Source organism: Hevea brasiliensis, chromosome 3 (genome assembly GCF_030052815.1).
Source record: "Hevea brasiliensis isolate MT/VB/25A 57/8 chromosome 3, ASM3005281v1, whole genome shotgun sequence".
NCBI classification, from domain to species: Eukaryota; Viridiplantae; Streptophyta; class Magnoliopsida; order Malpighiales; family Euphorbiaceae; genus Hevea; species Hevea brasiliensis.
This window is the reverse complement of record NC_079495.1, coordinates 96392176-96407181: the sequence shown is the minus strand read 5'-3', so window position 1 is coordinate 96407181 and position 15006 is coordinate 96392176. Positions and strand designations below refer to the sequence as shown.

General features: G+C 31.1%; 1 protein-coding gene across 1 annotated transcript; it reads left to right on the top strand.

Annotated features, from left to right (window-relative positions):
- The first annotated feature begins 9617 nt into the window (after window positions 1-9617).
- On the top strand, window positions 9618-11990 carry LOC110667961 (L-type lectin-domain containing receptor kinase IV.1). The gene has a single exon (XM_021828970.2). The coding sequence runs from the start codon at window positions 9817-9819 to the stop codon at window positions 11809-11811; it is 1995 nt and encodes a 664-aa protein (XP_021684662.2). The 5' UTR covers window positions 9618-9816; the 3' UTR covers window positions 11812-11990.
- The last annotated feature ends 3016 nt before the right edge of the window (window positions 11991-15006 follow it).

The following is a 15006-nucleotide window of genomic DNA, read 5'->3' as shown; positions in this document are numbered from 1 at the left end:
TGACATGTTTGTTTATGCTTGATAGATCTTGATTCTACTCACTCATATATGTGCATTGCACCACTTACCCATAGAAGGGTATAGATAGATGCATTAGAGGAGGACATATTGGTCACTAACCCTTTAGGCCATAGTGTTATGGTGAACAAGGTCTATAAGGGTTACCCTCTAAAGATACAGGGATATGAGTTTTTTACTAACTTGATTGAGCTACCATTCCACGAGTTTGATGTGATACTGAGGATGGATTGGTTATCATGTCATCAGGCGATGATAGATTGTTGGCTGAAGAGGATTACATTATAAACAGCAGGTGGGGATGAGATTACAATTGTGGGTGAAGGAACAGGTTATCTTTCCACTATCATATCAGTCACTGCAGCCAGGAGATTGATAAGGAAGGGTTGTGAGGCTTTCTTAGCACATGTGGTCAATACCAAGAAGACTAACCCAAGTTTATAGGACATCCCAATGTACATGACTTTCTGAATGTATTTCCAAAAGAGTTTCCAAGTTTGCCACCAGAGAGAGAGGTGGAGTTTGCTATAGAGGTTGTGCCGGGTACTGCACCTATTTTTATTGCTCCATATAGGATGGCACCTACTGAACTAAAAGAGTTGAAAGTTCAGTTACAGGAGTTACTGAATAAGGGTTTCATACGCCCTAGTGTGTCACCATGGGGAGCACTGGTGCTATTTGTTAAGAAGAAGGATGGTACACTCTGGCTTTGTATAGATTACCGGCAGCTGAATAAGGTGCCTGTGAAGAATAAATACCCTTTACCACGGATAGATGATCTGTTTGATCAACTGAAAGGAGTCGGTGTATTCTCTAAGATAGATCTCATATCAGGCTATCACCAGCTAAGGGTAAAGGAGGCAGATGTACCTAAAACTGCTTTCAGCACCTGGTATGGACACTATGAGTTCCTAGTGATGCCATTTGGGCTGACGAATGCACCAATAGCTTTCATGGACCTAATGAACCATATCTTTTATCCCTACTTGGATCGGTTCATAGTGGTCTTCATAGATGATATTCTGATGTATTCTAAGAATCGAGAGGAGCATGATGGACACCTGAGAGTGGTATTACAAACACTGCGGGAGAAACAATTATATGACAAGCTATCGAAGTGTGATTTCTGCCTAGATGAGATTTCTTTTCTTGGACACATTGTATCAGCAGATGGGATCAGAGTAGATCCAAAGAAGATTAAAGCGATAGTTGAATAGAAGCCTCCCAGAAATACAATAGAAGTTAAAAGCTTCTTGGGGTTAGCTAGTTACTATAGGAGATTTGTGAAGGAATTCTCCCTTATAGCTACTCCATGGACTAAGTTGCTGCATAAGAATGCTAAGTTTGATTGGAATGACAAGTGTCAAGCTAGTTTTGAGAAGATGAAGACTATGCTTACAAAGGATCCAATGTTGACACAGCCAGAGTCAAGGAAAGACTACGTGATCTACAGTGATGCCTCTCACAATGGGCTTAGGTGTGTTCTGATGCAGGAAGGGAAAGTAGTTGTTTATACTTCCAGATAGCTAAGGCCACATGAAAAGAACTACCCAACTCATTATCTGGAATTGGCGGCAATCATATTTGCATTAAAGATATGGAGGCATTACCTATATGGTGAGAAGTGCTACATATACACAAATCACAAGAGCCTGAAGTACTTACCAACCCAGAAGGAACTCAATCTGAGACAGAGGAGATGGATTGAATTCCTTAACGATTATGATTGTGTGATCGACTATCACCCTGGGAAGGCAAATGTAGTGGCTGACGCATTGAGCAAGAAGTCCATAATGGCTTTGAGGGCATTGAATGCTCGATTGTCCTTAGCACCAGATGGAGCTATTTTAGTTGAGTTACAAGTGAAGCCAAGTTTGCTACTACAAATACAAGAAGCACAAAACAAGATGAAAAATTGATGACTATCATGGGTAGAATTAAAGAGGGGAAGGAGACTGATTATGAGCTGAAAGGAGATGGCTGCCTATATTATAAAGGCAGAATATGTGTACTAGGAGATGAAGAACTGAAGAAGAATATCCTGAAAGAGGCACACAGTAGTTTCTATGCTATACACCCAGGAAGTACCAAGATGTATCATGATCTGAAAGCACACTATTGGTGGCCCAGAATGAAGAAAGATATTAGGAACTTTGTGGCAAGATGTTTGACATACCAGCAGGTTAAGGCTAAGCATCAGATTCCATCAGGGTTTTTGTAACCCATATCCATACCAGAGTGGAAATGAGATCGCATCACCATGGACTTTGTCACTAGGCTGCCATTGACACAGAAGAAGCATGATAATATATGGGTGATTATTGATAAATTGATAAAGTCAGCTCACTTCCTACTAGTTAGAGCCGACTACTTACTGGAGAGGTTAGCAGAGATCTATATAGCTGAGATAGTCCGGCTACATGGAGTGCCAACATCGATTATATCTGATCAAGATTCGAGATTTACTTCAAGGTTTTGGAGGAAGTTACAGGAGTCATTATGCACTCAATTGCACTTTAGTACGACTTTTCATTCTCCGACGAATGGACAATCAGAACGGGTGATTCAGGTAATCCTTAAAACTTGGTGAATTATTATTGTAGTTTAAAGACTGATAATAATGACATGACATGAATTATATGATAGGTGCTGGAGGATATGCTTCGGAGCTGCATCATTGATTTTGAAGAAAGTTGGGCGAAGTACCTTCCTTTAGTAGAGTTTGCATACAATAATAGCTACCAAGCCAGTATAAAGATGGCTCCATATAAAGCATTATATGGGAGGAGATGTAGGACTTCCTTGTGTTGGACAGAGTTAGGTGAGGATAAAATAGTGGGCCCAGACTTAGTGAGAAAGACTGAGGAAAAGGTAAAACTAATCAGAGATAACTTGAAAGCCGCCTCAAATAGACAAAAGTCATATACTGATTTAAAGAGGAAAGACATAGAGTACAAGGTTGGCGATAAGGTGTTCCTCAAAGTATCGGCCTAGAAAAAAGTGCTAAGGTTTGGCAAGAAGGGTAAGTTAAGCCCCAAGTTTATTAGTCTATACGATGTCATTGAACGTATGGGTCCAGTAGCCTATAGACTAGCTTTACCACCTGAGCTGGACAAGATCCACAATGTATTCCATGCGTTGATGCTCAAGAGATACAAATCAAATCATTCACATGTCATCTCAGTAGAAGAGATAGTTGTACAACCGGATTTGACATATAAAGAAGAACCAATTAGAATCTTGGCACGGGAAATCAAAGAACTTAGAAATAAGAAGATTCCGCTAGTGAAAGTCCTATGGAGACATCATAAGACAGAAGAGGCAATATGGGAGACAGAGGAGATGATGAGGCAGCAGTCCCCTCAACTCTTCACATCAGGTAAATGTCGAGGACGAAATTTTTATTTAGAAGGGAAGAATTATAATGCCTTCACTTTAGGTAGTCTGTACATTCAACTATTCCAATGACTAATGTCTGTTCGGATAATCAGGATGACTGGAACTACACTTAAACTAAAGTGAGGGGACATAAATTGATTGAATAAAGACCAAGTGAAATTAAGGAAAAAAAAAAGAAATAAAATGCAAATAGGTTAAAGGAGCCGAGGTTCCAACGATGGGTAACCCTAACAGGAAGGGACTGTGAATACAGTTGTCAACCCTAGACTTGTGGGGAACCCTGTGAGATAAATATTTGGGATTTAATTAAAGGATTAATGAGGATTAATGACAATCAAAATATCAAGGGAATGCAAGGAAATTTATGCTAATCGGTAAAGATAATTACAACTCGATGAACACAATGAAGGGCATTTTGGTCATTTCACCCTCAGTGTTGAATCTTAACCTAAATGTAAATCAAAAAGAGTGAGAACAAAACATTTAAAATAAATTAAAATCATGAATTTGTATAATGAAAAAGAGAAAAGAAAGAAAAGAAAAATGAAATTGAATTATGACATAAGCCTTACCACATGATAACCTAAGCATGTTTTAAGCATGATGACAAAATGACATCATTAAAAATTTACTTTAATTACATTAGGATAAATATATATACATAAGACAAATTACATTAATTAAAAGCCTCATCTTCTTCCTTGAAGACCCCTTGGCCGAACCACCATAGGCAAACTCCTTCCACCATTTTCAAGCTTCAAAGCTTGATTTCCCATGCCAATCCACCATAAAACTCCTAAGTCCCTTCACTAAAAATTGATTCTACACCTTGCAGAAGCTATTGGCAGCTAAGAAAGAGGGATAAATTAAAGTTCTAGCAAGTCAAGACTGCTCACAAGTGAGGTTAGTGTAAATTTCTAGCTTTCCTCTTCTTAAGTTCTTGAAACTAGGTTGAGGTATGTTAGAATTGATTAAAATTTGAAGGAATTGATGCACAATTGAAAACCTAAAATTTTGGTCAACATGGATGGCGGGATGGATTGATGTGTTTGATGGCTTTAAGCTTGTTTATATGTGTTGATGGATGTATACATATGATTTGTAATGGAAGTTTGAGTGAATTGCATGGTGTTGCATGAGTTGAGAATTTTGATAGTTAGGGTTTTGACCCAAAATTTAAGGTTTTATGAATTGATGCCTAATTGACATTGTTGAGACCATTTATTGACTATTTGAAGTGCAATGAATGTGATTGAAGTTTGGTAGTTGGGTGGAATTAAGATTAGAAGTGCTGAATTTCTGTGTATGGAATTCTAGACCTTGAGTCCGTTGTGGTTATGTGGCCATAAGTAGAGCCACATTGCTCCAATTAGTGTGAGGCCAATTGAAGATGAAACTTAGGATATAAAGCCACATTTTTTATGCAGAGAACCTGCCTAGAACTGAACCTAACATGACCTAAAATTGGCTTGAATCCAGGAAACCACCTGTTGGACCTGGAAAAATGAACATATGAACAGTAAATGTGCAAATGGGCATAACTCACTTTAGGAATGTCAGAATGACCTGGTTCTTAAACCATTGGAAAGGTTAGACATAGGAGCACATTTTTTGTAAAGAAAACAGAGCCCAATTCTGACTCTAACCTAACCAATTTGCTAGAAAAAATTTGGTCAATAATTTTGATCAGAACCAAAACTGACCTGAAATTTTGGACTTTGACCTACCCGACCAGTTTTGGCAAAAATGTCATAACTTAGTCCACAAAACTGCAAATGTAGTGAATCCAAAGTCAAAATCTCCATAAGACCTAGAACTATAATTTTGGTGTTTTGACCAAAATCCAGAACCTAATGAAACTTGGACAATTTGCTAGGACAATTCAGCAATCCAAATCCTAAAATTGAACTAAATAGCCACTTGTCCCCAGAACAGTATTTATATCATATCTCCCACTAGGAAACTCCAATTAGAATGAGCAAACTATTCTGGAAACTTAAGAAATAGGACTCCAACTTTGACTTTGGAACTTTCCTCAAATTTTGAGTGCAAGAATCCTAAAATGGGAATAAAAGATACTGAACTGAACCTGAAATCCTGAAGGCACAGGGTTCAGGAGTCCAGGTCAGTTAATTGGCCATAACTCACCCTACATAACCTAAAAAATTGTGATTCTTGAACCTGAGTTACCCTAATACATAGGGTAACAACTCATATGAAGGACATTAGGCCTAAAAATAATTGTAACATGCCCAAATGACTAGACAAAGTTTGACTCCAGAATCTGCCTGGTTCTGGAACCATAAAGGGTCAATGGACCAGTCTTGGAAAATTGACCATAACTTGAGTTCTAAAACTCCAAATGACATGATTCAAAAAGGAAAACAAAGATAAGACATAAAGGAACAACTTCCATGAAGAAAGTGTGGCCAAACAGTGGCTACATCTTGACTAATTTGCTAGGTGAAATTAAGACATTATTTCTGGACCTAAAGAAAGGTTCAGGAAATATATGATAGAAATTACCTATATGATTTACTAAACATAAAAGTAACATGAATATATACATGGTACCTATATTCCCATCACAAATGGAATGAATGGTATCAATGAATAGTACTAATGCATAGTAACCTTAAATAGTGCATAAAATAACATAATGTTATTAAATTTGTCCAAAGTATACATAGACTTATGTATATAATTTAGATCAATCGGTATACCAATTAGGAACTATAGATAGCAGTACTACCCACTTGAGCGATCATTGGTAAATAATATATGTCTAATATGGTTGTTCTACAGACGTTATGCCTACCCATTGGCCATTGTGCTTAATATGATTTCTGGCTTTATGCCTACCCGCTGGCCTTGTGCCTGACATGACAAATGTATACATGATAGATATATGGATGTCTAACTAGTATACTTCCGTGTATCTGATCTTTATAATCTGCTATAGGTTACTTGGGCACAGATATAAGTAACAAGCTTTAAAATTAAATAATTACATGAAGAGATCCCAGTAAACTAATATGCTCCTATGGAGCAACCAAAATTATGAAACGACTCATAAATAACAGAAACACACATTGTAATGATTCTAGACATTAGAATATGCATTATTATTTATTTAGGTTATTTCCATTTACTTTATGCACCACTAAGCAATTTGCTTAGCGCGTTGGTTTACCACGCGTAGGTATTGGAGACCGAGACCAACAACAGCAACAACAGCAGCAGTAGTACCTACATAGGGATTTGATCAGATCTGCCATATTGTGGGTGTCACCTCAGCAATCTATTTTTGGTAGGGCTCATGTGTATTTAGATTTTGTATTTTGATCATTGTACATAAGTGAGTAATGTAATTAAATTTTGAGATTGTATAATAAATTATAAATATTGTACATCATTTTATATAAATCAAATGAAATATATTTACTTGAAATTTATATGAGCAATAATGATATGATGTGATATATGAAAAAATGAGATGGATATGAAATTGTTTTAACAGGTGAATAGTAAAATCTGTCAAACGCTAATAAAACATAGGAGATTTTGTCCAAATCTCTACAAAAATAAATTGTGATGAAAAAAAAATTTAACACATGAGATAATATGAATAAATGAAATTTAAATTAATAATGTACAGGACAAGACAAGATAGGGTGCTCTGACACTGAATGTGGCACGCCTTACTCGGCTACACTGTAGATCGAGTAAGGGGCGTTACATTTATTTTCAGGTCTTTAATTAATTAAATTAATAGAATAAAACTAGTTAAATTAATTTTATAAAAAAATAATTTAATTAATCTTCAGCCCAAAAATAATTTATATATATATATATATAAGAAAATTTTAAAAGTTTGGAGGCGATCTTACTTGCCCTCTCCCTCCACCCCTTAAAATAATCCTTTGAAATGATTACTTTTAGCTTTATTTAGAACAAGCGGGGCAGCTTTTAGGCTTGTCGTTTGTTTTTAAACACTGCACTTAAGTTAACGAACTCTTTTCTGTTTTAGAAGATTTAGAAGGCACCAAACTCTTAGGCAAAAAAAAAAAAAAGAACAGGAATCGGAAGAACTTGGCATTAAATTTGAATTAAGTTTAATGAAACAACCAACGAAAAAGGGAAGTACCATAGTCAAGAAAATGATAAAATAATGGAATTGACTAATGTTTCCTTGGGTTTTCTTTTCCATGGTCGTTTAATTTCTTGACTATTAAGCTCCATTGTAACATTTCAATGCCATTTTTTTCTTCCCCAATCAAAATCTTAAAACTAATATGTGTGAATCTTCTCTTCCACGCGATAAAGAGAGTTATAAAATAATGAAGAATGATAAGGACCTTCAAAACTAAATCTTCATCAAGCCCCGCGATTTCTTGTAACCATAAAAAAGTTTAAAGAAAAATATTATGGTTAAGGATTCTCTTGAATGATTAAGAAGTGTCTTGATCACATTTTGTATTTATTTTATTTTTTATTAAATAGTTAAATAATATTTAAATTTAATAGTCTAGATAATAATAGAATTGATGTGTATTTTTTATACTTATTCATAATCCTTGTGAAATTGGTAAATCTCTTATCATTATATCATCTATGACAATTTTGTGCACTTGTAAAAGTTAGCTTGTTAAAATTTTGACACGATTGGTGGATATTTTTTTTATAAAGGCACTAATTTGAATCCTATTTTTTAAAGAGTTTATGCAATAATTATTAAAAAATTATTACGTGTACTTAATATATCATGTCATATATATGATATGATATTCCAAATCAATAAAATTAACACACATCAGCGTAATTCATAAATAAATTTTATTTTTAAAAAAATAAAAGAGTACAATGTCAAAATAAAACCAACTAACAACATAATAAATTAGAGGCTAACATGTCTTCCTTTTATTAAATTTATACATTAGATCATATGCACGAAGTGATATACTATGCAGGAACTCATAACCCATACCAATTAAATTGACCCATCTGACAGCCACCCTAATCCCGGAAACAGGTAGGGCATCTAACAAGCAGACCTGATTCTGCTTCCTTTTAGCGCCGCTCACACCACCATAAGACTTCTTCTTCCTCTTGTAGAAATAGAGGGTCAAGGCAAGAACCATTAAAACAAACCTAACAAAAGGAAGCATTACAGCGAAAGAAACCCCTTTCGGATTGTTGCAGCAACCAAAAACCATGGGACCAACTATCAGGGGCCGTTCAAACGCAGATCGATGACATATGGGGTCTTTTCCTGGAAGACTTCAAGCACAGACTAATAAAAAATCATTTTATTAAAAGGTTAAATTTAATATATTAATTTTTTTTATTAAAACTATAATAATTATTTACTATTTATTTTAAAAATAAAGTAAAATAAAAAAATATAATTGTATAAATTTGATATATAATAATTAAAAAATGGAAACTTGAAAATAAAAATACTAAATATTTATTTATGCAATTTAGTTATCCAACTTTTGGTGTTATTTTTACATAAAATTCAGTTATTATTTTTTATTTATAATAATAATAATAATAATAATAATAATTAAATTAATACTGATATTATAATGTATAAATATTTTTTTTAAAAATTTATAAATTTTATGTGACAAATTATAGTATAAAAGATATTTTTTAATTAATATTTAATAGATTTTATTTTGGTATGGATTTTTTATTTGAATTTTATATTTCGGTTAAAATTAATTATATATAAAATTAAAGAATAAATAATTAAAATTTTATTTACTATCTGAAAATAAATAATACTATTAATATAATTTATAAATAATATGATATGCAATCACGGATCTAGAAAATTATTTTGAGATTTAATATATAAAAAATAAATAAGACAATATTATTAAAAAATTAACTAAAATCATTTATTAATTTATTATACATATAATTTTATTATTTTATCTTGATAGAGTTAATTATTAAAAAATTATAGTTAAATTTTAAAAATAAATAAAATTTTAAATATATAATTTTTTTTATCTCAATTAATTTTAAATTTTATTAAAATGAGAATTCAATAATTAAGTGTCAATCTGCCGCTAATCATACGTCGTCCTGCAATTTAAAGGCATCTGACGTCAGAATTAGTAGTATCCAAGAAACTTCAATGTTTGTGCTTGGCTCAGGGGTTCCCTACTCGTAGAATAATTGACAGATTAACTGAACCGTGGAACAAAAGGTCATGGGATTAATGAGTGTCCTCTACCCTGACACGATTACCTCGCAAAATTTGACTACTTTACCCAGCTTACCTGCTTGCTTCCTTGGAGAATTTCATGGTCAGATGCAAGCAGCCTAAGAAGGAAAAGAAAAACATTAAGAAGAAGAAAATTGGTTTATGCCAGGGCAAAAGCCATGTTATTCAAAGCAATCCTTTTGGTGTCCCTCTTAGTTTGCTTAGCAGCTTCCCAAGATCTCAGTTTCCGCTACAATGGATTTCGATCTGCTAATCTAAGCCTTGATGGTATAGCTGAGATCACCTCTAGCGGCCTTCTGAGGCTTACCAATGACACCAGGCAGCAAAAGGGTCACGCCTTTTTTCCACACCCAGTAACTTTCAAGAACTCCAATGGCTCTGTTTTCACCTTTTCTACTACTTTTGTCTTTGCTATTGTACCTCAAATTGCAGGTGTTACTGGTCAAGGGATTGCCTTTGCTATTGCGCCAACAAAAGGCCTCCCTGGATCTTTTCCCAGCCAGTACCTTGGGCTGTTTAATGAGACCAACAACGGTAATGATACCAACCATGTTGTTGCAGTGGAGCTTGACACCGTCTATAGCTATGACAGCAAATTCGGTGATATCAATGATAACCATGTTGGTATAGATATTAATGGATTAAGGTCTTATGAATCTGCCCCAGCAGGATATTATACTAATTCCAGCGGTAGGCTCACAAACTTGACCCTAGCTAGCAGCCAACCAATGCAAATTTGGGTGGAATATGATGGTGCAAAGAAGCAACTTAATGTCACTTTGGCTCCGATTAATATTGGTAAACCCAGTATTCCACTTTTGTCTGTAGTTCTTGATCTGTCACCATTCCTGCGAGATGCCATGTACGTTGGTTTCTCATCATCTACAGCCTCTGTCGTAACATCTCATTATGTATTGGGTTGGAGCTATAAGATGAATGGCCAAGCTCAAGCACTAGATCTTGCTCAACTTCCTAAGCTTCCGCGAATTGGACCAAAGGAGAGATCAAAATTTCTAACCATTGGGGTGCCCACAATTTCTGTAAGTGTGGTTTTCATATTAATATCAGGTTTAGTTTATTTCATATGGAGGAAACTGAAGTTTGCAGAAGTGCTTGAAGATTGGGAGCTTGACTATGGGCCTCACAGATTCAAATACAAGGATTTGTACATCGCCACTAAAGGATTTAGGGACAAGGAACTGTTGGGTAGTGGTGGATTTGGTAGGGTTTATAGAGGGGTGTTGCCATCTTCCAAGATTGAGATTGCAGTAAAAAAGGTGTCCCATGAAACAAGACAAGGAATGAAGGTTTTTGTAGCAGAAATTGTTAGTATTGGTCGGCTTCGTCACCGGAACCTTGTAACCCTCTTGGGCTATTGCCGGCGCAAAGGAGAACTACTTTTGGTCTATGATTACATGCCCAATGGAAGTCTGGACAAGTACCTGTATGACCAACCAAGGGTCACCCTGAATTGGAGCCAAAGATTTAGAGTCATAAAAGGTGTAGCTTCAGGGCTGTTTTATCTGCATGAAGAATGGGAGCAAGTTGTGATTCACAGAGATGTAAAGGCTAGCAATGTCTTGCTCGACGGTGAATTGAATGGAAGATTGGGAGATTTTGGCCTTGCTAGATTATATGACCATGGAACAGATCCTCAAACTACTCATATTGTTGGTACTCTTGGTTATCTTGCTCCTGAGCACGCTCGAACTGGAAAGGCCACAACAAAGACTGATGTGTATGCCTTTGGTGCCTTTTTACTTGAGGTTGCTTGTGGTAGAAGGCCAATAGAACGAAGAGAACAAGCAGATGATGTAATCTTGCTTGATTGGGTGTTTTCCTTCTGGGTCAGAGGTGAAATTCTTGAGGCCAGAGATCCAAATTTGGGTCCAAATTATATACCCGAAGAAGTGGAATTGGTGTTAAAACTTGGTTTGTTGTGTTCACATGCAGTTCCTGAAGCTAGACCAAGCATGCGCCAAGTTCTGCAATTCTTAGAGTGTGATATTCCTCTTCCAGAATTGTCATCGCTTGGCCTCTCTGCGAGTGGCCTAACATTTGCACACCCTGAGGGCTTTAGCGAATTTTCCATGAACATGGCACTCTCGCATTCATCTTCTGTAGCAGAGTCCCTTCTTTCAGGGGGCCGCTGATTTTCTTCCTTTTTTTTTTTTTACTTGATTTTTTTTTACTTGATTTTATTTTCTTACTTAATCTTCCCTTTTCATCTTGCCTTTTATGTATTCGCTGATAATAAAGGTCATTGTCTTCCTGGTAATATAGACACTGGAGAACAAAATAAAAAGGTGTACAGCATCAGCTTTTTGTTCTACCAACCCTGTGACACAGATTTCCTCAAAATATTCCTGTAAAATTGGCAAATAAATAACTGCTAAATTTCAAATTAAAACTGATTAAAAAAGAAAGCGAATCCAGGAATGGCTTCAAAAAATACCAAAACCACAGTGGCTTTAGAACAAATTGAAAAAAATCAACCATCTTACTTTTGAACTTTCCTATCCCAAGTAGCAGGCTGCTAGCTTTTTATTTAGAACTAGATTTTTTATTTAACTAACGTTATTTATACTCGCTACTAGTATTTGTAATTTAATTTTATTCATATATAATTTTTTTATAATTTTTACTATATTATATAAGATTAATATCACTTAATTAAAAAAAATATTTAATTTATTAAATATAAAAATTTTGAAAATTATAATATTTTAAAATATTAAATTTTATAAAATTTTATAATAAAAATTTAAAACAATTTTTAGCTTAAAAACTCTATCTTATAATAATAACAATAATAATTTTATCCCTACACATTTTTCAATTACTCTCTTTATAATTTACATATAAATATTAAATGTTAAATTACATTATAATATTAATGTTAATTTAATTAATTTTATAAATAAACATTTATTAAATTAAAAATTATAAAATATCTATTAAATTAAAATTTATTATATTTTAATCAGATTACATTTTCGTGGAAAGTTATCTATTATAATTAAATTTAATTATTAATATGTAATAAATAAATAAAAATACCAATAATAACAATGTAATCTCAATTTAGAGGAATTATCAAACTGAAATAAAAATTCCAATATTACCATAACTCTATGCCAATTTAGTTTTGTAATATATGCATATGATTTATTTAAATTTTATATTATTAATGTGTGATATTAAATTCTAAACTTTTAAAATTTGAAATTATAATTATATTAGAATTATAACTATAATTGTAATTAGAAAATTATAATTTTACATATGAATATTTTGCTATTGATAATTTTCTAATATAATTTTCAATCACAAATCAATTTGAGCAAACAAAAATAATAATAATTATTATTATAAATAATTAGAATTAAATAACAAATAAATATAATAATAATAATTTTGAATAATCAATTAACTTTTATAATAATTAACGGTGAAAAGAATTTTAATTAAAATTTTTTAAAAAAAGAATTTTAATAAAATACTAATTTATTAAGTAATCGTTTGTTAGAAAAAAAGAATATGGCACATAGTAAACTAAAGTTTAATATTTTTATGTTTAATTATTTACATGCATTATTATAAATAGAATTTAAACTCTTACGATTTTTTGAATTATAACTATATATTTTTATTAAAAATTTGAATCATAATTGTATTAGAATTAAAATTGTTGAAAAATATTAACCAAAAATTATGATAATCAATTAAATTTAGTCATTCATTATGGTAATATAAAATTGCTAGAGTATTTTAGCCAATCCCAATGCTTCCTCTCTTTTGCATGTGTGTATAATTCTATTTAATATAAATTAAAATTTAAAAATTTAAAGTATTTTAAACAAAAAAATATATATAGTAAATATATTGATAAAAAGTTAAATTATATAATTTAAAAATATACTGTTATAATTATATATTATATATTAATTTTATTCTTTAATATAACTCTACATCCTCATATATTTACATAATTAAATAAGCCTAAATAATAATAAAAAAATTCAAAACTTTTATGTTAATTATTAATTTTAGTAAAAATTTTTAATTAATCAATTTAATCAAAAAAATCTTTTCTAAATGTTTTTAATTTTAACAATAAATTTAGTTAAAAATAATTGAAGTCATCAATTGATAAAAATAATTTAATATTTTCATTTATTATCAATTTTAGCTACTCTTTTTAGTTTTATTAATATATTCAATAATTTTAATATTTTTATTAATTTTAGCAAATTTCAGTTTGATAAAAATTAATAAATTATATACATAATATTATTATATGTTTATTTTAATTTTTTTTCCATCTTTCTTTCTACTTATACTTTTAATTCACATCTTTTCTATCATTTTATTTCAAATTTAAGGTAAAAAAAAAAAGAAATAAAAATAAAATATGAACAAATAACAAAATCAAAGTAAAAGTAATTATAATTTTTTAAATGATAAATAAATTAATGAAAATAATATTTTTATCAACTTGAGAATAATAAAATTGATATAAAAATAAAAAGATTAATTAATATTAATAATGTATGTAAATATTTAAATTACTTTTATTAATTAAATAATTCAATTAGGCTAACCGCTAAAATTAAAAGTAATGTCAAAATTTGAAATTAAATTGATAAAATTAAAATATTTGGCTAAAATTGAAAAAAAATAAAGGTTTCGATTTTTTTAGTCATTTTGATTTTTTTTAGTCATTCATCCATTAATTAATAATATAAAATTTATATAAATAGATAAAAATTTGAAATAAATAAGCATTTAAATTTGATATTATAATTTTTTTATTATATTTTAATATAAAATTAAATTTTATTTTTATTTTAGACAATTAATTATCCAAATCAAGTCTAAATATTTTTTTATGAATAGTACTTTTAAAATTTTTTAATATATTTATAAATTATAATAGTTTATTGATGTAAAGAATAAAATTAATTTAAAAATTGGAGTAATTAATACAAAAATTCTAAGGTCTTTTTTTAATTTTATTTAAAATTTTTGTTATTTTATTAAAATTGTAAAATTAGTATTAGTTTTATTTCATTTACCTAAATTGATCAAAATTGAAATGCAATTATAATAATGTCATTAAAGGTTTCAATAATTTCTTTAATTTATTTATTAAATAATATTATGAGAATATAAAATTATTTATTTTTATTCATAATAAAATGAAATAAATGAAAATATATTTATATATAAAAATAAATTTTAAGTTTGATTAAATTTATATTTTTATTGATATAAATAATTAAAAAAAGTTATAAATTTATAACCAACAGTGTGATTATCTGCTTGAATTAAATTAAAAATTCAAA

Bases quoted from the DNA above. Each gene is read 5' to 3' on its own strand.
- LOC110667961 (XM_021828970.2), top strand. From the start codon at position 9,817: ATGTTATTCAAAGCAATCCTTTTGGTGTCCCTCTTAGTTTGCTTAGCA.